We start from the raw sequence: 27,942 nt of genomic DNA on the forward strand, positions 1-27,942 counted from the left end.
CAGAGTTTGGCGTATCCCGTTGGAGTCTCAAATTACCCACACAGCCTCTTCACTTTTAAACAACGTTTGGATAGTGTCGCGTAAACAATGAAGGCCACACTTACATTTTACAGTGAAGACTTTAATTTATCTACAACATCAGAAATCTTAACAACATCAAAAATTACACAAAACAGATAATATAAAGCAGATAGTAAATTTTGAACTGATATCTATATTGTAATTCAGGTATTACCTTCCATGTATCCCTGCGTAGGTAACAATTACCCTCTTCGTGTTTTTGTATGTATTTGTCATTAAAGTTATTGCCCAGTCTGTGCGCTACTTTCTTGTTCATTCTAGTTAAACGTATTTTGGTGGTATACAGTTCTGACCCCGGCTTTCCCTTGCACACACTACGACAGGTATACTTGAACTGAGTCACGCTTAATTAACATCGCTATTCTATATACATTCCAGTATCCATGTATAAGCAAACGAGATAAGATTACCTGCAAATCGAAAGGCCCTGCCCTTACGTAGTATACAGTCACAAATGTTTAACCCAAGTGTGATAATTTGTGTGTTATAGTTAATTGGCAAATTGATATTTTGTAGAGAATTCGCAGGTTTGTCTTCAAAAATCGCTTGGCCTAATTTCATCATTCTCGCAGTTGCGGCTCATTTTCTTCAGGTGAAAAAGGACATGATTTAAAACCGTATTGAACGGTGTAATTTTTAGATTTTTAACTTTTATTATGTGATTTATTGAACAGGTGTGGATATTTTTATCTTCATAAAGCATTTTTCATGTGCGTAATCACTTCGAATTGACGAAATAGGTATTTTAGAATCTGAGAAAATGTCCGCGTCGTTGACAATGAATAAGAGTACCAAATGATTATAATATAAATCATCCGTATCTGTTTATCAAAATTGGCATTAATGATCGAACCATATATCTATCAACATGAAATCTGATTCAGAACACACGTTCAGTGTATGTGTGTAAGGAAACGTCACGTGGTCCTGCCACGATCATCACGAGTGTGTTTATCCCCGTAGTGTTGGACACTGAAGCAGTCTGTAATTATATAAAGCTATATGTGCCACGCTTAATCCTTGCCTTCTGTTGTAGTGCTAATGTGTGTGTGTATTGCAATATTTATAATGGACAAGAGAAAGATGAGACTAATACACCAGTTGTTCTTAGCATCACAGAGACCAATCAATGGGAAAGGTTAAAGCACACTTGTAATTACTAGGAAATTACACATATGATATGTGTGCAATGTCAGCTCGAGAGCGATTCACGTAACGACAGGATATATGTGTGATACAAATCGATAAACGTGTATGCATGATTTTGGCCACATGATGTGTAACACCAACTGGAGGTAAGTACAAACGTATCAAGGGAGGGGCCGAGTCAGGTGCTGGGGTCTTGGTCACTTGAGAGCATCTCTCTGGAAACTATCTATGCACGGTCGAGGAAACATACATATAATATCTCTTTTTTAATGTAAAACATCATTATTTTACTAATAGGACTTTTGTGACGTCTTAAAGGGATGACATCACACGACGAGTTACGATTAAAAAACCTCGTTGCTGCGATTCCGTGATTTTATTTTTTAAAAATTAGCTCTGAATGTCTTCTATGGCTCAGTAGATTACGCATACGAGGACGGCGGTTTGTATTTCTGAGGTGAAGATTCAAGGTGTTTGTCATTACTACGAGGTAATCATACCCAGTCTCTGTATTATCAGCTAGTTTGTCATTACTACGAGGTAATCATACCCAGTCCCTGTATTATCATTACTACGAGGTAATCATACCCCGTCCCTGTATTATCAGCTAGTTTGTCATTACTACGAGGTAATCATACCCAGTCCCTGTATTATCATTACTACGAGGTAATCATACCCAGTCCCTGTATTATCATTACTACGAGGTAATCATACCCAGTCCCTGTATTATCAGCTAGTTTGTCATTACTACGAGGTATCATACCCCGTCCCTGTATTATCATTACTACGAGGTAATCATACCCAGTCCCTGTATTATCATTACTACGAGGTAATCATACCCAGTCCCTGTATTATCAGCTAGTTTATCATTACTACGAGGTAACCATACTCTGTCCCTGTATTATCAGCTAGTATGTCATTACTACGAGGTAATCCTACCCAGTCCATATGTCCGCTTGGTAGTACTTTCTACTTCACATGATTTCGTTGAATAATTTCCTCAAGTTAAAACCGCATAACACGTAGAATTAATACACATTTAATACATTTGTGCCAGTGAAAAATCTCTACACCAACGAAAAACAACAACACAAATCATTTTAGAATTGACAAATCATAAGGCTTTGTAGAAATAATCACAACACCAGGAACCTGAAAGCGTTGTTTACTAGAAACATGACATTCAGTTCCATTGTAAATTTTCATTTCCATGAAAGTTAGTAAACAATGCAACACATATTACCTAATCAGACATCGAAACTAACCCCCAGTCAAACGTTTTGAATGAGGAACTCACACGTTAGACATTTTTTTTCAAGAGGATTTGTGTCACCAACAACGACAGCTGTAGGTTGGCGCTATATTTTCAGTCGCGTAGTAACTCGTCACAGGTTAAACGTACAGAACGTTTTACTGTAAATGATGTTAGTAACATGGATAAGATTTCAATGTGAATATAAAAATAAAGAGACATTGGAATGTACTTTTGAGTTAACATAGTTTTAATGATTTTTAAAATGGACGATATTTTGTCGTGTACTGCGAAGTTATAATGAGAGAGTGGTGTCCGCGAAAAGCCTAGTCGGCTTTCTGTTTTTAAATCTCTTCTAAACATGCCAGTAATTCGACTACTTTGCTTGTGAAAGTATACCAAATAGAATATTTAATAGTGTCTCCAGTAATAACAAGTATTTGCTATTACTGAAGACACTATTAATATCCTCTATGTATCAAAAGTATTCAGACAGTTAAAAATGGACGGCATTTCATTGAAAAAATGAGGCCGAGGTTGTGATAATTACATTATGCCATTTAGCCTTATTAGCGACAAACGTGGAAATACCGTGCACGAATCCACGGCTCCTACTCGGGACACGTAAGGCATCTGAAATAATTCTACCCTTTAACATTCGGGACCTTAACTACAAACAAACAAACAAACAAACAAACAAAATCCTGTTCTGGCCACATGTTTTGTACCCAGTAGATACAACGGACACCTGTTTTCATCGTTATGGTGTTACCAATTTATACCACAGCGTTTAAGTCAAGTTCTATTCTCAAAATTATTTTCATATAGGTATAATAAGTATGTGTCGGCATCTGTCAGGGAGAAGAACAACCAAATAATTAAAAGGGGAATTAAACCTTGGAGATGTTTTTACTTTGTGAATATGATAATGTTGGATTTCAGAAAACAATAATCCGTAACATTTTAGTGTTTTTTTCATAATGAAGTTGTGGTTTCTGTCAATGAACTACAATAGCACACGTGTATAGGACAATGAAACAGATAGTGTGATAAAGATCAAATTATATATCAAGAATTAATGATTTTATCATTAATGACAACAGAAGACTGGCGAAGACCTTCAGGTAACATTTGATGTAAGCAGTTAATATATAAGTTTTTTTTAGTAGCATTACTTAAAGCGAAACAGTAGTAAAACTGAAATATTAACTCTACGCTTATGAGAAATCGGCTAATAAAAGAGTCGTCATTTTAAAAATACATTTGAGGTCCTGTATAACCTAGAGTTAAACATACGCCTTCAGAAGTGGAAGTATTATGTCCGGACTTCTATTTACAGGTGAAAACTGTACAACACTACTGCTTTCTAACTAAGCATACTTCTTCGTTGAATCTGAAACTTAGGCCTCAGTTTGAAGAAAATCTGTTTTTGAATCGTTATGTTACTTACCAAATTACTGAAAATTTCTGAGCTCTTATCTGCTGCTAAAACTAGAAGTTTGAAAATTAGACTCCGCCCCTCTCCTTTTATGGTCTGGGCCCAGTAGGGAGTTTAAGTCTGAGTAGTCAATCACGATTAACACATATTGAAGAAGGTCTACATCAGTATGATCTGAGAATTATCACTGTACTCTGTGTGTTATCAACCTTTGTGAGTTGGTCAGTAGCTCGGTCATTTCTACAGCCAATTAGTGTTGAGAAGATGATCGTTGTTATCGATTAACGGTGTAGTATATTGTACTGTCATCATTAAGACAGAATTTCGTCACCAATGTTTTCCTGTGGCAGTCTGATCTCGCCGCTTGTGTATCCATCTGACCAGTGTCGGTAATAACTGCATCATTGACATATACACATGTACAAACATTACTGAATAAAAGTCACCAGTTAGTGTTTTACTGGACAGCTCGCGAACAACCACCCTGACATCACATGGACAAGCTTGATTCTCACCTGTAGCTGATTAGCGGGATACCCCTGGGTGTTAGGTCTACAGAGATCAATCACTTCTACACCTGACCACACCTATATATCACTGGACATTCTGGCTAGGAGAAAGGAAGGCCACAACAACGATGAGGAAGCAGACACTTTTGGCGATGAAATTACAGGCAATATGGGCGATACTTTTTGTCACTACAGGTAAGTGTAATTTTCTTTAGAAATATATTGTGATAAATATTTTTATCGCCAACTAAAACAAAAATATTGTACTAAATAAACCCGGTTGTTTGGTATGATACCACTATCTATTAGGACAGACCCTTGTATTAAATGTACGTTTTATGTTTAAAACGCCGTACGTTAATTATTCTTAAGACTTGGATATGAAGATAAAATGTTTTCGGGTTGATAGTTTCCAACATTTCCTGTTAAGTTAAATTACTTGTATTTAGATCATTCCCCCATTGTGACATTAATAAGTCTAATTATTCCTTCATCCGACTTCCTGTTTAAAGTCTAAACTTTAATGTCTAGACTTTCAGTTATTTTTGTTTCCGATTTAAAAGTATCTTTTTTTAATAATATTGAAGTTTTAACTTCCTTTTTGTTGAAAACTTTGGTCTACCTAGTATGTTTTTTATCCTTTTAATTTGTCGATGAACTGACTGATGTCAAGGCCTTGGGCATTCAGTTCTGTCCGATGTCTTAGTCAGTACCCGCATATGAAAGTAATGTAACCCTGGGGCTCGTCCACTGAAAGGCCATAGTAGTGGACGTTAAACCCGTTAACTAAACTTGGGCTCGTACATGTCATCAATACTGGTCTTAATATGTCACTTCTTTATGAAGTTGTAGTTATATCGGCGGAGTGCTCTACGAGAAGTAAAAACAGATTTATTTGTTCTCATGTGAAAATAATGTTAATAACATGTTTTTTGTATCTTTCATCATGTGACTCTTTAAGTTTCACCTTCGTCTAGTTTGTTACAAGTATCAAGTTCAACCTCTGACCAGATAAATCAATGTCAAGTACAACAGATAATCGTTTCCCGGAACAAAAACATCCAGAATAACGCCATATTATATCTCTGATTATCTCAAATATCTATACATCTTAAAGTGCCCTGGACAGGGTGTCACAAATTTCTTAAAAATCCGCTCCGCTGTTTTCTGAAGGAAGATCAGGGTGAATCATTTTTGGGACACCGGATTTAGGTATTGGTATATCTATACGCCGGATACATTTATCTCTGCACACAGGATATAGCTACCTCTATACACCAGATTGGTGTGTCGGCTGAGCTGTTGATATAACTATATATGATCTTCAATGAGTTCTCATTTCGTGTGAGATTTTATAAAACTAGTCCTAGAAGTTTTTATGTGTGCGAACCGTGGTGAGTAACAATAAAAAAATAAACTTTCACGTGAAATGAAAACAAGTTGAATGTATTTTTTATCATATACTTCAGAAAAGTTGCATTCTGTTAGGGTTTAAAGTCAAAATGTGGAGGACAAAGGTTACATAAAGGCAGCTTATTGGTTGTGTCATTTTCGACTCCCGAGGCAACGTTATTGTAACAAAGCATGACATTAGAACTGATTTCACCAGCCAATGAAAAACGTTCCGGGGTATGTCATACTAGTGACAAATGAAAAATATTGCACGAGTGAATTCACTGTTTAACAAACCGATTGTATGATGTCTAACAAACTAAATTCATCAGAAAAATTGCCAAACAATACACGTGTCCTAAAAACATGCACAATTTCACAGCCAAACCGTTTCTATACATAACTCAATAAAAAGATGAAGTATGGAGAGTGGATGACTTATCGCACTCAGACAATCAGACAAAGAACACCAGTAAAGGATGAAGAATACCAGAGATAGTTTGGAATTGTCTCTGTAGCTGGTATTGGTCTACTTGCTTACAGTAAACAAACGATTACAATCGTGTGAGGTTTTTTACATAATTTTCGAGAACCTTTGGAAATAATAATTATTTACCAGTCATTAATCTTATGAGAGAAAAGATATTAGGTATTGTGTTCACATTTACAGATGTGGGTAACTCTTGTTTAATTCTTTATCTGGTGTGAATTGGTAACTGTACGTAACGACTATGTGTCACTTACAGACATCAGGCAGGTGACAGTCCAGTCTGGCGTCGTAAACGGATCGCTAATTACTTCCTTCTGGTCCTTCTTTTGTTGTATGACACAAACAAATCCTCCAGCAACACGGAAACGATCGAAGCTGTTAACGAGACATGACCGAAAAGTGTCGTCTTTATATTATAATCCGGAGGGACTTTGTATGATTACGTTACTAGAGGGCGGAGAGGGTTGCGTTGGTTGATGGTGATGGCGTTAGGGATACATGGTGGATCTATATTCATTACGCCTTTTTCTGTCATATTAAAACATTTACACTAAGGAAAGTAGACTTTGTAAATATTATCAACTATCTGATTAAAGTGACATCACGGTATAACGATTTTTCCTTTCACTGTTTTTTTTCATCATCGCATCTATATATATCAAGCGTATCACCTTTTGAACAATGACGGCTGGTTTTCGCTGAAATTCACACAAAGAAATAAATTAACAATTATAAAAAAAATCTTTATCTCTTGATCAACGGTAATTTTTAGCGTCATATATGACAACTCATGTGCACAAAACATCGTCGCCTGTCAATAAAAAAAGGCTTCCCGCCTGAATCGGTTGGCAATTAATGTTACTTATTTCGTAATTAGAGTTATCAAATATTATTTGCCATATCCATTATAAAATTCGGAGCTGAAAAACGGAATTTTATGGACTTTGTCACTACTATCGCTGTCATTTCTGCTCATCATCACATGTTTTTGTTTACAAAAGGAACTGCCTCGTTTTCAAGACTCGCGTGACATTTTCATCGCTATATTTGGGAGGGTATTCCCGAACCAAAAAAGTGGTTAAGCTGGACATTGGGAGGTGGCCGTAACCGGAAGTGTATAAACAAGAATAATCAGTAACAGTAGATGGTGTGTTCTAGGATGAAATACATTAATACATTTATGTACGTGACGTGTAGTTTATAATGTGATTACGAAGATAAAACTTAAATAAAGAAAATCCACATTGACTATGAAATGCAGCGGGGAAAAAGCAACACGAGCCACTGTTAGCATCTTCTACGTTAGTGATCTGTCATTAATCCATTAGTCTTTTACCCCAGTGTTGTTTATATATCAATATAGACTAACTTATCATCTATAATATACTCGGCGTTAATGGATTTCAATTCAAATAAACCCTCGGTCTATCTGAGCCCAATAGAGCTTTCACCGTGTACCGAGTGTATCACGGATCGCTGGTTCGACCGCTGATTTTCACCATAGAAGAAGCACAATCGAGTTCATTAATTAAACAGCCATGTTATTTATTTATAGTTTATCTGTTTACCTGTTACCATGACAGCAGCGTGATTTTGATTGAGAAGTAAATTACTTTTTTTTTCACTTGTGGATTTATCATAAAAGTCCAGTATGTATAATATATTTCATTTCATCACATTAACCCCGTTTGAATAGATGTCTTATATAGAGTCGATATATAGATAGAGTAAAGCCTAGGGTTATAAGTATAGAGTAATATACACTTTGTCAGAGATATAGACATATACAGTATACCAGTACTGGTTGTATAATATTGTATCAGTATGTCTTATAGTGTAACACTTTGTCAGAGATATAGACACACAGTATAATATTGTATCAGTATGTCTTATAGTGTAACACTTTGTCAGAGATATAGACACATAGTATAACATTGTATCAGTATGTCTTATAGTGTAACACTTTGTCAGGGATATAGACACACAGTATAACATTGTATCAGTATGTCTTATAGTGTTACACTTTGTCAGGGATATAGACACACAGTATAACATTGTATCAGTATGTCTTATAGTGTAACACTTTGTCAGAGATATAGAAACACAGTATAACATTGTATCAGTATGTCTTATAGTGTTACACTTTGTCAGAGATATAGACACACAGTATAACATTGTATCAGTATGTCTTATAGTGTAACACTTTGTCAGAGATATAGACACACAGTATAACATTGTATCAGTATGTCTTATAGTGTTACACTTTGTCAGGGATATAGACACACAGTATAACATTGTATCAGTATGTCTTATAGTGTAACACTTTGTCAGAGATATAGAAACACAGTATAACATTGTATCAGTATGTCTTATAGTGTTACACTTTGTCAGAGATATAGACACACAGTATACCAGTCATGTACAGTATATTATTGTATCAGTATGTCTTATAGTGTAACACTTTGTCAGAGATATAGACACACAGTATAACATTGTATCAGTATGTCTTATAGTGTTACACTTTGTCAGGGATATAGACACACAGTATAACATTGTATCAGTATGTCTTATAGTGTAACACTTTGTCAGAGATATAGAAACACAGTATAACATTGTATCAGTATGTCTTATAGTGTTACACTTTGTCAGAGATATAGACACACAGTATACCAGTCCTGTACAGTATATCATTGTATCAGTATGTCTTATAGTGTAACACTTTGTCAGAGATATAGACACACAGTATAACATTGTATCAGTATGTCTTATAGTGTTACACTTTGTCAGGGATATAGACACACAGTATAACATTGTATCAGTATGTCTTATAGTGTAACACTTTGTCAGAGATATAGAAACACAGTATAACATTGTATCAGTATGTCTTATAGTGTTACACTTTGTCAGAGATATAGACACACAGTATAACAGTCCTGTACAGTATATTATTGTATCAGTATGTCTTATAGTGTTACACTTTGTCAGAGATATAGACACACAGTATACCAGTCCTGTACAGTATATCATTGTATCAGTATGTCTTATAGGGTAACACTTTGTCAGAGATATAGACACACAGTATAACATTGTATCAGTATGTCTTATAGTGTAACACTTAGTCAGATATATAGACACACAGTATAACATTGTATCAGTATGTCTTATAGTGTAACACTTTGTCAGAGATATAGAAACACAGTATAACATTGTATCAGTATGTCTTATAGGGTAACACTTTGTCAGAGATATAGACACACAGTATAACATTGTATCAGTATGTCTTATAGTGTAACACTTTGTCAGAGATATAGACATATACAGTATACCAGTACTGGTTGTATAATATTGTATCAGTATGTCTTATAGTGTAACACTTTGTCAGAGATATAGACACACAGTATAACATTGTATCAGTATGTCTTATAGTGTTACACTTTGTCAGGGATATAGACACACAGTATAACATTGTATCAGTATGTCTTATAGTGTAACACTTTGTCAGAGATATAGAAACACAGTATAACATTGTATCAGTATGTCTTATAGTGTTACACTTTGTCAGAGATATAGACACACAGTATACCAGTCCTGTACAGTATATTATTGTATCAGTATGTCTTATAGTGTAACACTTTGTCAGAGATATAGACACACAGTATAACATTGTATCAGTATGTCTTATAGTGTTACACTTTGTCAGGGATATAGACACACAGTATAACATTGTATCAGTATGTCTTATAGTGTAACACTTCGTCAGAGATATAGAAACACAGTATAACATTGTATCAGTATGTCTTATAGTGTTACACTTTGTCAGAGATATAGACACACAGTATACCAGTCCTGTACAGTATATTATTGTATCAGTATGTCTTATAGTGTTACACTTTGTCAGAGATATAGACACACAGTATACCAGTCCTGTACAGTATATCATTGTATCAGTATGTCTTATAGGGTAACACTTTGTCAGAGATATAGACACACAGTATAACATTGTATCAGTATGTCTTATAGTGTAACACTTTGTCAGATATATAGACACACAGTATAACATTGTATCAGTATGTCTTATAGTGTAACACTTTGTCAGAGATATAGAAACACAGTATAACATTGTATCAGTATGTCTTATAGGGTAACACTTTGTCAGAGATATAGACACACAGTATAACATTGTATCAGTATGTCTTATAGTGTAACACTTTGTCAGAGATATAGACATATACAGTATACCAGTACTGGTTGTATAATATTGTATTAGTATGTCTTATAGTGTAACACTTTGTCAGAGATATAGACACACAGTATAACATTGTATCAGTATGTCTTATAGTGTTACACTTTGTCAGAGATATAGACACACAGTATACCAGTCCTGTACAGTATATTATTGTATCAGTATGTCTTATAGTGTAACACTTTGTCAGAGATATAGACACACAGTATAACATTGTATCAGTATGTCTTATAGTGTTACACTTTGTCAGGGATATAGACACACAGTATACCAGTCCTGTACAGTATATTATTGTATCAGTATGTCTTATAGTGTAACACTTTGTCAGAGATATAGACACACAGTATAACATTGTATCAGTATGTCTTATAGTGTTACACTTTGTCAGGGATATAGACACACAGTATAACATTGTATCAGTATGTCTTATAGTGTAACACTTTGTCAGAGATATAGAAACACAGTATAACATTGTATCAGTATGTCTTATAGTGTTACACTTTGTCAGAGATATAGACACACAGTATACCAGTCCTGTACAGTATATTATTGTATCAGTATGTCTTATAGTGTTACACTTTGTCAGAGATATAGACACACAGTATACCAGTCCTGTACAGTATATCATTGTATCAGTATGTCTTATAGGGTAACACTTTGTCAGAGATATAGACACACAGTATAACATTGTATCAGTATGTCTTATAGTGTAACACTTTGTCAGATATATAGACACACAGTATAACATTGTATCAGTATGTCTTATAGTGTAACACTTTGTCAGAGATATAGAAACACAGTATAACATTGTATCAGTATGTCTTATAGGGTAACACTTTGTCAGAGATATAGACACACAGTATAACATTGTATCAGTATGTCTTATAGTGTTACACTTTGTCAGAGATATAGACATACAGTATATCATTGTATCAGTATGTCTTATAGTGTGACACTTTGTCAGAGATATAGACACACAGTATAACATTGTATCAGTATGTCTTATAGTGTTACACTTTGTCAGAGATATAGACACACAGTATACCAGTCCTGTATAGTATAACATTGTATCAGTATGTCTTATAGTGTTACACTTTGTCAGAGATATAGACACACAGTATAACATTGTATCAGTATGTCTTATAGTGTTACACTTTGTCAGAGATATAGACATACAGTATATCATTGTATCAGTATGTCTTATAGTGTGACACTTTGTCAGAGATATAGAAACACAGTATAACATTGTATCAGTATGTCTTATAGTGTTACACTTTGTCAGAGATATAGACACACAGTATACCAGTCCTGTATAGTATAACATTGTATCAGTATGTCTTATAGTGTTACACTTTATCAGAGATATAGACACACAGTATAACATTGTATCAGTATGTCTTATAGTGTTACACTTTGTCAGCGATATAGACATACAGTATACCGGTTCTGTACAGTATATCATTGTATTAGTATGTCTTATAGTGTAACACTTTGTCAGAGATATAGACACACAGTATAACATTGTATCAGTATGTCTTATAGTGTTACACTTTGTCAGAGATATAGACACACAGTATACCAGTCCTGTATAGTATAACATTGTATCAGTATGTCTTATAGTGTTACACATTGTCAGAGATATAGACACACAGTATAACATTGTATCAGTATGTCTTATAGTGTTACACTTTGTCAGCGATATAGACATACAGTATACCAGTCCTGTACAGTATATCATTGTATCAGTATGTCTTATAGTGTTACACTTTGTCAGCGATATAGACATACAGTATACCAGTCCTGTACAGTATATCATTGTATAAGTATTTCTTATAGTGTAACACGTTGTCAGAGATATAGACACACAGTATAACATTGTATCAGTATCTCTTATAGTGTAACACTTTGTCAGAGATATAGACACACAGTATAACATTGTATCAGTATGTCTTATAGTGTTACACTTTGTCAGAGATATAGACACATAGTATAACATTGTATCAGTATGTCTTATAGTGTAACACTTTGTCAGAGATATAGACACACAGTATAACATTGTATCAAAATGTCTTATAGTGTAACACTTTGTCAGAGATATAGACACATAGTATATCATTGTATTAGTATGTCTTATAGTGTAACACTTTGTCAGAGATATAGACACACAGTATAACATTGTATCAAAATGTCTTATAGTGTAACACTTTGTCAGAGATATAGACACATAGTATATCATTGTATTAGTATGTCTTATAGTGTAACACTTTGTCAGAGATATAGACACACAGTATACCAGTCCTGTATAGTATAACATTGTATCAGTATCTCTTATAGTGTAACACTTTGTCAGAGATATAGACACATAGTATATCATTGTATTAGTATGTCTTATAGTGTAACACTTTGTCAGAGATATAGACACACAGTATAACATTGTATCAGTATGTCTTATAGTGTAACACTTTGTCAGAGATATAGACACACAGTATAACATTGTATCAGTATGTCTTATAGTGTTACACTTTGTCAGAGATATAGACACACAGTATAACATTGTATCAGTATCAGTAAGTGTGTCTTATAGTGTAACACTTTGTCAGAGATATAGACACACAGTATAACATTGTATCAGTATGTCTTATAGTGTAACACTTTGTTAGAGATATAGACACACAGTATAACATTGTATCGGTATGTCTTATAGTGTATAAGCTGTATAGCTTAAAATGTAAAAATGCTAAAATCACTTCACAGCAACATGTCTTAACTACATGCTTTAAGGAATTCATAATAAAATAAATAAAGAAAACATGTGTCTTACTTATTATCAACATTCATATTTAATTTTTCTCGAAGCCCTCCGATTTTCCGAATATTACGCCCCGTCTCATATAAAATGCAGAACAATAACCGTCTCGGTCGGTGGTTACAGGTTCCAGCCACCTTCTTCATCCTTCTTCTTTCTTTCTCTCTATTAAACGGACCGGATGAAACCTAAGTGTTTCTCTCTCTCTCTCTCTCTCTCTGTCTCTGTCTCTCTCTCTCTCTCTCTCTCTCTCTCTCTCTCTCTCTCTCTCTCTCTCTCTGTCTCTCTCTCTGTCTCTCTGTCTCTCTCTCTCTCTGTCTCTCTCTGTCTCTCTCTGTCTCTGTCTCTCGTCTAAAATCGTCAAAAATTTACACCAATAAGTTTCAACCCTTTAAAGACAATTTCAGTTTTTAAAATTTGACTTTAAAGTTTAATATGTACCGATACCCACATATCATTGCGGAAGTAAAGATATTATGCTAAAATAAACAAATTTGTAATATTTTCATATTCAAACGATACTGATATTTGTAGGAAACATTACAAGCCGGTCAAAGTCTCGTGTTCCTACAAGTTTTATAGCGGTCTCAAATCTTTGTCAGATTTCTATAAATATTTACGATATTTTACTTTTCTTAAAACCTTACAGACATCGTAGTCAACAACAAGCAGGAAACCGGAAATATGTACTGTAATTGTGTACGACATACTACCGGATTTATCCCGGTGTATCACTGGGACCCCCGGTTTTTTGTGACAGCGATATCAGTTGAATAGGTACACAGTATCAATGACCACAGGAATAATCAGATATGTATTATTTAAGAACAGAATAGAGAGTATGAAGCAGATATTCTGGCCTTCGCATTTCACTGTGTCGACCCAGAAACAATGCTGGACATCTATAAACGTACCAGGCCACGTTGTACTCTGGTTTTGTTCTCACTAAGATCTCTTACGCGTTCCCATCCGTCACAAGAATGACCGAATTTGTTCCATGTTTGTTGAAAATGAATAAAGTTGATTGAACATAGACGTTGTACAATTATTTATCAAAGTGCGGAAAACAGAATGAGAGACAAAGTGAGAACTAGATGGATAGCTACAGGTATTGTCGTCAACCCGGAAGTGAAAAGTATACAGTCGCAGTTTGACAAGTGACCCGGTGTAAACTATCTAAGCCTACGGGCAATATTTGACCGCTATAAGGTTATGACACCACATCACCTGCCTTGGTCTGTTGATAATAGTTTGATCATCTGATGATCGCATATTAAATGAGACATAATTACTCAGAGATGGTTGGGTGGTAATTACTAAAATGTTCTGTCTCCTAAATGTTGCTGTTGGCAAATACCAGATAAAGTGACGACACACATACGTCTCGTCAGCTGATAACATCATAGGAGTTGGCAGGTGTCACCCTACAGTTTTACGTTAGTGGGTCACATACTTTGATAAACTATCGATCCAGATTCCAATCCATCATTTATGTTATAGGTTAGGTTGAATCACCTCTATCGATTGTAGACTTCTCAGACGCCTGTACACCAATATACTATATAGTATACAACATAACATCAGCTGATTTCTCTAAATATGTGTTACGAAAGGATCACACTCCTAAAATCTAAACAAAAGTTTTCAAATCATTTCTATTTTGTAACCAAGCTTTCACGGCTGTGTACTGGTCAAAAGATTTGAATCCTAATTCCTATTTTCTGTTTTTTTTTCCAGTGCTACCCGTAATGGGCAAAATATCTCAGATACACTTAAGTTTCGGTTCAACGATTGACATCATGAAGGTCACGTGGTCGACTTCTGCTGCTGTCATGTGTCATGCTGAATATTGGGCAACTGATGGACAGCGCATGCGCGTGGAAGCCCGTCATTCGGAGCTGCTTACAAACAATTGGAATGCCATGAGATTTATACACATGGCCGAAATGTTGGTTAGTAGGGAAATTCATTCACAGGGATTCGAGCTCATAGATGAGTTGGATCTGATCAGTAATATGGTAGACATATATTTAGTATTAATTATCAAAACCATATCTGCTCTCGAAATGATATATTGACGACAACGTTCACCTTGTCCTCAGCATAACACGGCGGGTACTGCTAATGGGGTTTGATTAAGATTATACGTATCTGCTCCTCGTAAACTCTTGCTTGCATGAAGATTTCGTTTGAATATAAAGATCAGACATAAAAATGTAGTGAAGCGGTCCTAATTTTTTAGATAAAAGTAAAAGCAGCATTGATATAGCATGTTGTAAACTTACTCGACCTAGTTTGATAGAATTTCACGTTTGTCCCTTAAGAGACAGCTCCAACAAAGTTTAAGTTCAATTCATTGGTTGAGTTAAAAACAACTCCAGTATGACAGTATTTCCAATAAACTCACTTATATACAGTATCAATATCACAAGCTACTCAATACAAACGTACACAGCAATCGGTTACATTTATTGATTTCTCAAAACATTAACCACTTTCATTAATTTTGGCATTTTTTCGATTACTTTGGTATTTGTACCATTAGATGATTGGATCATTTTAAACATGCTCATTTTTTAAAATGTTTACTTATTATTATTTCGTACGTCAGAATAACGAGGACATTTCATCTTCAGTATCGTGTAAATCTCATATGGTTTCAAACTCTGATTTCTCCTCAACACCTCATAGCATTACAAAATACAGTGGAATTTTACTGTTCATTTCTGAATTGTTTTGCTAGGAAACAATCCTACATCATTGTCTGAATGCCGTTCGTGTTCCGTTTGAAAATTAGGATTTATTCGCACTTACATGAACAAACATCAGATCATACATTTTATACCTTAAAGCATTTATTGATCTATCTAGAATAGTACATGGCTTTATCAATTAATTTTAGATGTACACTAAATGTTATTCAATTATTTGTATTAATCCACATTTTCTGTTACAATCGTAATGTGAAATACGTTTGTCTATTTATCCACTCTGTCACTTTCCTGGCTACACCTTCCTACTGAGGCTCCATAGATCTGTTTCCGGATTGTTGTCTATATAAGAAGATTCTTCTGAACAACAGAACATTGTAACCTTATTTATGATAACTTTATTTTTTCAGAACTTGTCACCTCTGCAGAACTATAGATATATACTTCAATGTAGTAACGAGACAAGCGAGGAATTTTCTTTTACAACACAAGCCCAGACACATGTAAGTTTTCTAAGAAACACACCAGTAAACATACAAGTGACCTTATCACTAAGTCCATCAAAAGACAAGAATCAAAGACAAGCACCTGTCATTTAATTCATTTATACTTGGTGTTCTCTTAAAATTATAATATATATAGAATCTAGGAAATTAGGGAATTTTAGGGTAAGTGCACCTTCCTTATTGATTTTGATTGTCTTGGGATCGATTCTGACTTTCCTCAGTCGCCTTCTTCACAGTTTCACTGACAAGTCCTAGAATCCTGGCTGTATTAATCATTTGACACTTCTGTATCTAATTCTTAATTTATACTAAAAGATGTTATTCACTTGTGTGTGTGGGTTTTTTTTTGTATGATTCTTTAATAACGAAAACCCGAAATTCCACCACTGTCTACATCTTACAACATCTGGAGGTGGCACATTGTAACTAACACATAAGAACGTTGTTTTGTACATGATTAAATTTGCCTACAGGACCGACCTGTTAAGTTTCTTGTTTACGGAGACATGGGATTTGACAAAGGCCAGAAAACGGTGGAAGTTCTAAAAACGGAAGTGACGACACAAAACTATGACGCTGTTTGGCATATAGGAGATATTTCTTACAACCTTGAAAGTAATGGAGGTTCGGTAAGTGACTGCATTTGAATAACTTGTACAAAATTGATGTACACAAAACGCTCCGGATTCCGAGAAGTTTCCCATGAGTTAACAAAATACTCATTGAACTTTGTTATGATGAAAATTTGTCTTCTAAAAGATATATGTTTTATTTTGTAGGTCGGCGATCTGTTTATGGAGCTTATTCAGCCAATTGCAGCACACGTGCCGTATATGACGTCACCCGGAAATCACGGTAAATTTTAGAATGTATATATATCAAAATGCCAACATGTTTTTTATCGACTTTCAACACGAATTGTTTCTGTTAACAAGGGGTTTCTTGACTCCTTATCGTGACATAAAATGAATCAGAAACGATTGCACGGCTCGTTGATATAAAAAATTCATGAAGGGTATACAGTGAAGTTCCCTGTACTAGTTCTGATGTACTACTCAGTCAATACTATTACGTTGTTTAGTCGTTGTAGTAAATCTAGCTAATAAGATTATTGGTGGCACGGCATATCAACAGGTAGACCAATTATCCTAAATGTCGTCTTGAATAAGAAAGAATAGTTAAAAAAAATAAGAGAGGTGTCATCATCATGAAAAAAGCCTGTAATATGTAATTTCTTTTCATGAATACGAGTTACCTCCCATTGTATATGTTTTCGATTCAATCGGTGCATATTTACCCCCCGTTACCAGCACTTAGGTTTTACACTGCAAACAGGTGCAACATGGAAAAACACATACAAAAAAATATATACAGAAGCCTATAATAGACTCAACATTATTGTCCTTGTGATGGACTTACAAACTAAACTGAATGATATACGCCTTTTTATTGGAATATTACGTCATTTTAATACGTATGTGACTTAGAAAGGCAAGATGTAGCACCGAATTTCATTTTGCATAATTAAATATTGTTATCTATAAAGACAAATATAGTAAAGGCTAGTCGAGCATGAATGTTGATTCATACATAATATACATATCCTATTGATTATTGAATTAAATAAAATGTTTATAATTGAATGTATAAAGAATAATATAAAAATTCTGTATTTGTATTGATGTACATGTGCCTTTGTATATTTTTGCGTTTGATGTACGAGAGTTATCTCGCATTTTTTTCTTCTATATTTCTGTATTAATTATTTTGTTATTTTCATTTCAATCTTCTTAAAATACTAGGTTTTGATTTGATTAATTTATTCTACTCTGGCCACTATGTGGAGAATATTTATATAGGCTTTGCCTGTTATTTAATCAACATTGACATTAACTTCTTTCGTAAAAAAAATTGTTGCTGTTTCATATTAAAGTAGTTTGGATGTTGGAAATGATTTTTTCATTTCGTTTTTTATTTTCCACTACTGTTTGCTGCCTTTTCGCCTATTGATAGATGCAGAGTTCCCAACAAACACAGACAGTATTATTTCTAAGTTTCGTGGACTGATACATGCTCATGAACTCCTCTGTCAACAATTTTTGTTGTTGTCTTGTAAAAGCCGAATCGTAACTGTGTTTTAAGTGGTTTTTTATCACCAACTTGATCATATTGTGTAAAATTCCAGATTTTCTGAAAAAGTTTTGAAAAAGAAAATGAACACATGAAATGTATGAATAGTCCTCCAAAATGTTTGGTTCCATTCGAATACCTATTTCTGACCTGTCTTTGTTTTTGTATATTAGCCATGTGATGGAAAGCGATCTTCATTTATTTGCTTTTATCGTGTATTTACAAAGGACCTGTGGTAGTAATTACACTGTTTAAGCAGGCTCGTTTTAATCTGGAGGCTTGATTTTCCTTATTAGCAACTCCAGAACTGAACAGATGTTGCTAGTATCGACATTTCCTCAGTTTGCAAGCAGAAGGCTTGCATAGTGAGATTTGGGACTATTATGCGATAGTAAAAGATTTTACTCGGGGTGGCTCTGTTTCGCGTAGAAGTGTAGGCATTCTTGTACCACATTTCTTTTGTTGAGCATAGCGGTTAGACTGGGGACAGTTATTTTTGGTCTTAATTCCTACCCCCAACTCCTACCCCACCAAATTAGGGCCAGATCTAAGATGTTAATGACGGTCGGATAATTCTACCTGGCCTCAAACAAATCTAGATTAATCAATTCCTTTTGTTGCTGATGTTTGAAAGTTTTATTAACGGTTCTTTAGGTATCATTTATTATGAGGCGAGCTCTGCATGTATCATGCATATTTTTGTGATGTAGTGTTAAGAATAAATACGCAATGCGGACCATGGGAAAATATCAGATCTGTAGTAATATTTTATAGGTAAAAAGGTTATATTATACACTTATCGATTGATAGCAATAGCAATAGATAGAACTCACCCATTTTTCACAATATGAACCTATAATATCAAACAGCTTTGTAAAATTTACTGTTTGAATGAAGTTGCAGACAACAGGATGACATGTGACTGATAGACGGACGGTAAATTGACCTTTAGGTGGCATGTTACAGAAATCGGAAATAGAAATAATGAACAAAAGTAAACATTTTATATAAGTATATATATATATACAGGTTGAAACTTTTGCGACTGATATTGTATATATCCCCCTGTTTTACACAGAGCTAGCCGATAGTCTCCATCAATACCGGACACGATTCTCCATGCCAGGAGTCGACTGGCCGATGCCTCTTGACCATCTCTGGTACAGTTATAATGTCGGACCTGTTCACTTCATCAGGTAGGACTACGTAGTGTTTCCTCCAAGAAAATTGTAAAATTGTCATGTCTTCAGTTATAGAGACGAGTGGGATGGAGAGACATAATATTACTATATCTGATGATCTGGATCTCAGATCTCAACTTTACATGTAGATCTATGGTGAATTGATATGATGATAATCAGTAATTCTCCCTTTCTGTGTTACCATGTAGATCTATGGTGAATTGATATGATGATAATCAGTAATTCTCCCTTTCTGTGTTACCATGTAGATCTATGGTGAATTGATATGATAATAATCAGTAATTCTCCCTTTCTGTGTTACCATGTAGATCTATGGTGAATTGATATGATAATAATCAGTAATTCTCCCTTTCTGTGTTACCATGTAGATCTATGGTGAATTGATATGATGATAATCAGTAATTCTCCCTTTCTTGAATTGATTCTCCCTTTCTGTATGATGATAATCAGTAATTCTCCCTTTCTGTGTTACCATGTAGATCTATGGTGAATTGATATGATAATAATCAGTAATTCTCCCTTTCTGTGTTACCATGTAGATCTATGGTGAATTGATATGATAATAATCAGTAATTCTCCCTTTCTGTGTTACCATGTAGATCTATGGTGAATTGATATGATAATAATCAGTAATTCTCCCTTTCTGTGTTACCATGTAGATCTATGGTGAATTGATATGATGATAATCAGTAATTCTCCCTTTCTGTGTTACCATGTAGATCTATGGTGAATTGATATGATAATAATCAGTAATTCTCCCTTTCTGTGTTACCATGAGGTATGGTGAATTGATATGATGATAATCAGTAATTCTCCCTTTCTGTGTTACCATGTAGATCTGATATGATAATAATGAATTGATATGATGATAATAATCAGTAATTCTCCCTTTCTGTGTTACCATGATAATCAGTAATTCTCCCTTTCTGTGTTACCATGTAGATCTATGGTGAAGATAATCAGTAATTCTCCCTTTCTGTGTTACCATGTAGATCTATGGTGAATTGATATGATGATAATCAGTAATTCTCCCTTTCTGTGTTACCTATGGTGAATTGATATGTAGTAATTCTCCCTTTCTGTGTTCTAGATCTATGGTGAATTGATATGATGATAATCAGTAATTCTCCCTATCTGTGTTACCATGTAGATCTATATATGAATTGATATGATAATAATCAGTAATTCCCTTTCTGTGTTACCATGTAGATCTGTGATTCTCCCTTTCTGTGTTACCATGTAGATCTATGGTGAATTGATATGATAATAATCAGTAATTCTCCCTTTCTGTGTTACCATGTAGATCTATGGTGAATTGATATGATAATAATCAGTAATTCTCCCTTTCTGTGTTACCATGTAGATCTATGGTGAATTGATATGATAATAATCAGTAATTCTCCCTTTCTGTGTTACCATGTAGATCTATGGTGAATTGATATGATAATAATCAGTAATTCTCCCTTTCTGTGTTACCATGTAGATCTATGATATGAATTGATATGATAATAATCAGTAATTCTCCCTTTCTGTGTTACCATGTAGATCTATGGTGAATTGATATGATAATAATCAGTAATTCTCCCTTTCTGTGTTACCATGAGGTATGGTTATAATTTCTCGTTTCAGTTTTTCTTCGGAGGTTTATTTCATTAATAATGCTTACTTCGTTTGTAAGCAATTCTATTGGCTGTTGGATGATTTAACACAAGCCAATCAGAACAGAGACAAACAACCGTGGATAGTTGCAATGGGTCATAGACCTTTGTACTGTTCTAACAATGACGCTGACGACTGCACGGGCCGAATATTCGGTCATCTTGTCAAGAATGGGTAAGTAAAACGTGCAGCTAAAATGCATTACATACATATGGTGGTAAAGAACAGTATTGGAATAATTTCATTCTTCATACGGGATACTTGTCTTCCAGACTTAAAACAGAAAAAAGTTTATTTTGAGTGATCGCCTATGTTTTCTTCTGACTGGAACTGTTCAGTTCTTAGGTATTAGTGTTCACGTTAGTGAAAGTACCCATCCTCGCGGCTGGTGATAAGTTTATCAAGCTTCAAACAGAGTTTCACATTGTAAACCAGAGACTCCTGGCACGACCGCACTAGAGGCACTGATATAGAATTGAAAGATAAAATTTTAAGCACACCTTGATATAATGCTTTATCCTATGGACTAGTTACCAATGCTGTTTTCTTATTTCAGCCTTGAAGATCTCTTCTATGCTCAAGGTGTAGACTTAATACTTCAAGCTCATGAACATTCCTATGAACGTCTTTGGCCTGTTTACAAGGATAAGGTTATTGCCAAGAACTATAATCACCCACAAGCTCCGGTACATATAATTACCGGCGCCGCCGGAAGTGGAGAAGGAGCTGATCCTATAGGTCATAGAGGTAAGAGATAAGCATGCTTATTAATACTATAATTATTGAATTGTTACAGTCTGTAATAACAACAATAAATCATGATAAGGTACATTTAATCAAGTGAGTACGATTTTTATACGCCGCCGGAGGCGGTCGTATACTGGTGTCATCTTCTCCGTCCGTATGTCCATTTCTTGTGAACGCAACTCCTCCTAAAAATAATCATCAGATTTTCACGACACTTGCTCAATGTCACCACTACAATGAGTAGATGTGCATGAAGGGGCGATTTTTCGGTTCTTTGATTTTTGTAAGATTTATGCCATTTTCAACTTTGTATCTGTAGCTTGCTCTTAGTGGAGCTTTGTGAACGCAACTCCTCCTAATCTAATGATCAGATTTTCACGAAACTAGCTCAATGTCACTACTACAATGGGTGGATTGCTGGAAGTGGCGATTTTACGGTTTTCTTGATCTTTATATTTTGTGGCGGCGTATATTGTGTCCACGGAACTCCGTTATAGTAACTTCTGATTTCTGTTACAGGTCCATGGTCAGCTTTTGCATCAGCAGAAGGAAGCCTGAATTCCTTCGGACGTCTCGTCGTGTACAACTCGAGTCACCTCTATTTCGAGCAAGTGAAGGTCAAGGATGGACAGCCACTGGACAGTGTATGGGTTGTCCAGTCCCATCACGGACCTAACGTACCGAACCTGAACTGTTACACTTCGGAAGCACATAATTCATGCAAGTGTCCGTTTCCATTTTATTATATCACGGTAATAATTGTGAGTGCAGTGATAATCCTGATTGTCATTTCTACGTGCATATACTGCTGTTGTTTATGGAAGAAGAAAAAGAAACCAGTTTGTTTCAAAAATTGTAGCTCCAATCCAAAACCTGTTCACGCACGCTTGCTCGACAGCGACGAAGATGAGGATTTGATAATATGACCAACTTGTTGATACACCCCCTGCTATTGACAAAGCGATTAATCCACTAAGGCCACTTCCTGCCTTGAGAACACTCATAACTGAAAGCTCACTAGGAAAACGTAAAATGAATACTTAAGTGTGAAGGGATTAATAGTGCTAAATCTTAGGATCTGCCTTAAGCTGCGCTGAAAATTGATTTGCGATATATTTAGCGCGGTACGTTAACTTAACACTCAACAAGTGTTTGCTAGCGAGATGCCTTTATATGCCATCCTGTGTAGTATAGTGACATGTTCCGTTATATAACGTGTTTTTGTGATACTTGATTTTTTCGCACGTACCAAATTTTTGCGAATCTAGCAAAACATTAAAAATGCGGAATTTGCATGTCTCATTTTTATTGTAAACGTGTTGACGTTTCTACTTGTGATTATACTTCTGTGGAAAATAAACGCTAGATGGGATGTAAATCTCTAATTAAGTGTGACTGGTCAGGCAGACCTCCAGCTGATAATAGATATGTAAGCTATGTCCATTCTAAAGTATTCATAGCATTCTAAAGAGACCTTTCAAAACTTCTGAGGCGATGAAACTGAAAAAGTGAAAGACACATAAATTATAAATGTATATTTTGGAGATTTTCGCAAAAATTGCACAGTGCAACAATGTCCTGATATACAGGGATTTATTTATAATGATTACATTATGCTATTTTTTACGTAAACTTAAGGTGCTATAAGAAGACGACTTAATGGCAGAAGACTCCAGAATTATTGTTTCAAGTAGTTTTAAATCAGCACTGATACAGATGTTAAAGTGATGTCAATCTGTTATCAGATATACCTACGACTTTCAGTAGGATTATAGTAGGAGTACAAACAGTACACCAATTATAGCTTTTATATCCTTGCCAATGTCGGGAACGTGCTCTACTCTCTATGAGTTGTCAAAGGACAGGCAACGTTTGTGATAATTTAAATCGTTTAAGATCGATATCCTCTAGTGCCTTGTGTCGGGGAAAGAACACCGATACTTTATTTGCTCTCCGTTATATGCAATACATCAGGATATGCGATAAATTTTCTCGTAGTTGAATGTGAAAAATAGGTTTGTTTAATGTTTAACCAGGGTTGTACTGTGATATCTCACAATAAAGAGTGCCAAAACAGCGTTATCAATTCACACTCAGTGACTTTGTTAGGTGTTACAAGCTATAATACGTTTTTGTACATTTAGACAAATACTCAGAACATGCGGACTGTGCTCATGAAATGCTATTCTTTTCTATCCTTATTTTGTAGTTTGTTGAGTTTAAGTATTTTTAAACGTGTTGATATGATATACCTGTTTGACGTCATGTACAGCCCTGAATTATCGTTTTCGAAAAGAAATATTGAGGCATATTTATTATTGTGTTTATTTTCATGTAATCGACTTACTTGATTCTTTACTGCCCACACCGAATAATTCCACATACTGTTTTATACGCAAATATCAGATTGCCACCATTTTGAAGACTGTACAGTTGTATATATCGCTGACAGTATTAATTTTTGCTAACTCCAGTTACATCTCCGGTTTTCATTTTTGTTATTTCAACTTCCTCATTCTTTTTGCCTGAATGTACATTTGACATTTTCTTCGTTCCCTTTGGTCACTATGTTAAGGAAAACATTGTGTTAATGAGTACCTCAGTGTTTGTATAACTGTACATGTTAACTTTGACTATAGTCGATGATCTCAAGTTGTGAGAGACAAATGACTTGGATGTAGAAGTTTTGTAACCATTAGTCCAATGTCGTTGCGTATCAAATTATTTATACATAGTTTACTCTGATAAATATGATACTGATAGACACATCCACATAAAGTATAATATATATGTAATTTACACATTTATAAATATATAGATATGTATTTTGATGGCTTTATTTTACCGATTTATAAAATGTATAATTCCACACACTTTAATTCGACCATTGTTTAAGATATATGTACATTGTATCATTCCATTAAGCGGTACCATTTCGTACTTAATAGACATATAATTGTGTAAATTTATACATCATCAGACACACTCGTAAATTATTTTAATTTTCGTAGTGAATGACCGAAAAATACTCTTTATACGTGGAAACACACGTAAATTATTTTAAATTCATATGTATATGTATAAATGTTCGTAGTTAATGGCCAAAAAACTCTTTATACGTGGAAACACACGTAAATTATTTTAATATCATATGTATATGATTGAATTTGAATGGCCAAAAATACTCTTTAAACGCGGAAAGAAAGAAATCGTTGTTTCATAGAAGGCCGCTTCACATATGGATGCAAGGTTGAATGGTTCCGATTTAGAAACTGTGCTTGGTGTCTGTGAATAACGTGATTAATATCTAATGTTCTTCAGCATTGCTTACGATGGTTAACCTATAACCGCGTTGAACAAGGTAAGGGATACAAACAAAACACAAATAATGACATTTTCCTGGCACTATTTTCAGATACTGACGGTATAATGAGGTTTGCTGCGGAATATTTACTTGTGAACAACATGTTTAGCACAGTTTATGAAGCTGAACATGTTGACAAAGATTGCCATTGTTTGTTAGTGTTAGGTGTCTTACCCAGTTTTGACATCAACCAGGTGATCAGCAACCTACCAAACGATAGTCAGTACAGCTAACATACTGTTACTCTGTACAAAGTTCGATCTCTCTCCGTTTGTTTCTATATCTATGATTAAGTTCACTTTAAGTTTTAAGTGTCATGTTGCAGAATTTTCAACTTTAGCGAGTCATACTATCATTTATACAACAAATACGCTAATGTATTTACTGTTATTTGTATGTCGTGTCGTTTTAATTGTGTGTCTGAGTACTTTGTTTTATATGCGATATGTGTAACTTAATCAATCTTTAAGTATTTCTACTTCTTTTCTTGAAAATCATAAATATATTCCTTATTTACATTCCCTTTGTGTATGTTTTCAATTTTTATAATCATTTCCTCTGTATGTAGTTCAATGATGTAACATCTGTTATTGTAAAAAGTGGTGTATCTGAGGTAGTTTATTTCATGTGTTCCTTTTTTGATGTTGTATGTACATGCATTGTTCGCGCTGATAATTGTGTATGTATTGTGTATACAAGATGACTTATGTATTATTAATGCGAGTGTAAGAAATTTGATGGTTTATATTACGAATAATGGTATGCTTAGAAGGAATAAAGAATTTATTAAATGAGATAAATATTGTTACAGTCGTTGAATTTCACTATCAGATAACTTGGTGACGTCTTGTCTATAGATAACGAGAAATTTATTGAACACTTTCATCGAATATAACTACCAGAATTGGAAATCAAAGAAACGACAGAGTATTCTACATCAGCCACATATCTGGAATGTTTCTTATAACGAAACAAACATAGACAGCTTTCCACCAAACTGTATGATAGCACGATAAGCGTGGTGATTTCATTTTCCCTACTGTGAATTTTTGATTTCTGGATAGCACTTCGCTGCTTCACAAAAATAGGGTGTTTACATTTCCGAGTTTCTTGGAATACGTCGTCTACTTACGGAAAAATTCGCAGCAAAGGGATTCAAATGATGTTGGTAAATGAAAATTTTACGGTCGTAAGAGTGAGAAATATTTCTCGTTGTTTTCTTTATTTGTATAGTAGTCACTGATTGTTAGAGAAACTCTATGAAAGTTAGAATGATATGATATTGATATGACCAAACACAAGTGTTGGGAATTCACGATAGTTGTAATTTCGATGGTTGTATAGAGGTTACCATGGTCGATAATTTCTGTATCGATACTAGCAAATTACATTAAATTTACTATCTCATTCTCACATTCAATATGATATTTTAAAAGTTATCCATTTATTATGAAGGTTCAATTATATAGACAAAATCCCCTATTTCTAGAGACGGGTATAACACGTAACATAAAGAAGTAAGTCACGCAACTTTAACACTTTTTTTATTTAGCTGTATCCACATAGATTCAAATGCAGATTAAGTTTTCAAAAGTTTTGAAAATTAACCAGATTTATTGAAGTGTGGAGTGTCTCCACGCCCTCTATTTTTCACATTTGTTTGTGCCGGTTCTGGTGTCTCCGACACGTCTTTCATATTTCCACATTTTAAGCTCCTAACATCACTAACGAGTCCTGGAACATTGTTTGTTCGAGGGGTTTCACTTTATCATCTAATTCTAAAGTTGTATGAAGAAGTATTAACTTTGTTCAATTCTCTGTCATAAAAACACTATTCCGTAGTGCTATAAATCTGGGTTCAGAATTTTGCTTTAAAACTGCTTTTAAACCTGTGTAGTAATCTGTTAATTTATATACACGTGATATCTAGGTTCGTTGGGTGCTACCACTGATAAAAGTCACACACGCTCCATAAACAGACATTACTCAATCCATATTGACAAAGCCCAGTATCAGTATGTAAAACTCAGTTATCTTCTCCAACTATCATCTCCTGTGAAAATTATAGTGGGAAATCAACATCTATAAAGGTGAGTCCTATCACTAATCTTAAAAACGTGTATATTTGTAGAATTGTGAAATCTATGTGAAGCGTACGTTTTTGCCAAGTAATCAGAACATTACCGATGTTGTTGCTTTAATACAAAAATGTTCGGATCAAACTTTTGCAGCGACAGGAGTACTGGTAAATGTCCTGGACGTG

The 27,942-nt window shown here is 34.6% G+C and overlaps 1 protein-coding gene across 2 annotated transcripts; it reads left to right on the forward strand.

Annotated features, from left to right (window-relative positions):
- Positions 1-1,361: 1,361 nt before the first annotated feature.
- LOC132553936 (acid phosphatase type 7-like) lies at positions 1,362-26,448 on the forward strand. 2 transcript variants are annotated; one of them, XM_060218230.1, is made up of 10 exons: positions 1,362-1,376; positions 4,237-4,624; positions 15,098-15,312; positions 16,482-16,574; positions 17,051-17,206; positions 17,357-17,432; positions 19,786-19,903; positions 21,539-21,742; positions 22,125-22,315; positions 22,835-26,448. In XM_060218230.1, exons 2-10 carry the CDS (start codon positions 4,558-4,560, stop codon positions 23,239-23,241), a joined length of 1,527 nt encoding a protein of 508 aa, XP_060074213.1. In that variant the 5' UTR covers positions 1,362-1,376; positions 4,237-4,557; the 3' UTR covers positions 23,242-26,448. The 2 variants fall into 2 exon arrangements, with proteins under 2 accessions (XP_060074213.1, XP_060074214.1); XM_060218231.1 differs by lacking the exon at positions 1,362-1,376 and having other exon boundaries at positions 4,207-4,624.
- Positions 26,449-27,942: the final 1,494 nt, after the last annotated feature.

This window comes from Ylistrum balloti, unplaced genomic scaffold (genome assembly GCF_031769215.1).
Source record: "Ylistrum balloti isolate Yb309-2 unplaced genomic scaffold, AGI_CSIRO_Ybal_v1 Utg370368, whole genome shotgun sequence".
NCBI classification, from domain to species: domain Eukaryota; kingdom Metazoa; phylum Mollusca; class Bivalvia; order Pectinida; family Pectinidae; genus Ylistrum; species Ylistrum balloti.

Bases quoted from the DNA above. Each gene is read 5' to 3' on its own strand.
- LOC132553936 (XM_060218230.1), top strand. From the start codon at position 4,558: ATGAGGAAGCAGACACTTTTGGCGATGAAATTACAGGCAATATGGGCG. The intron at 16,575-17,050 runs GTAAGTTTTCTA...ATTTGCCTACAG, and splicing joins CAACACAAGCCCAGACACAT to GACCGACCTGTTAAGTTTCT. The intron at 19,904-21,538 runs GTAGGACTACGT...TTCTCGTTTCAG, and splicing joins GGACCTGTTCACTTCATCAG to TTTTTCTTCGGAGGTTTATT.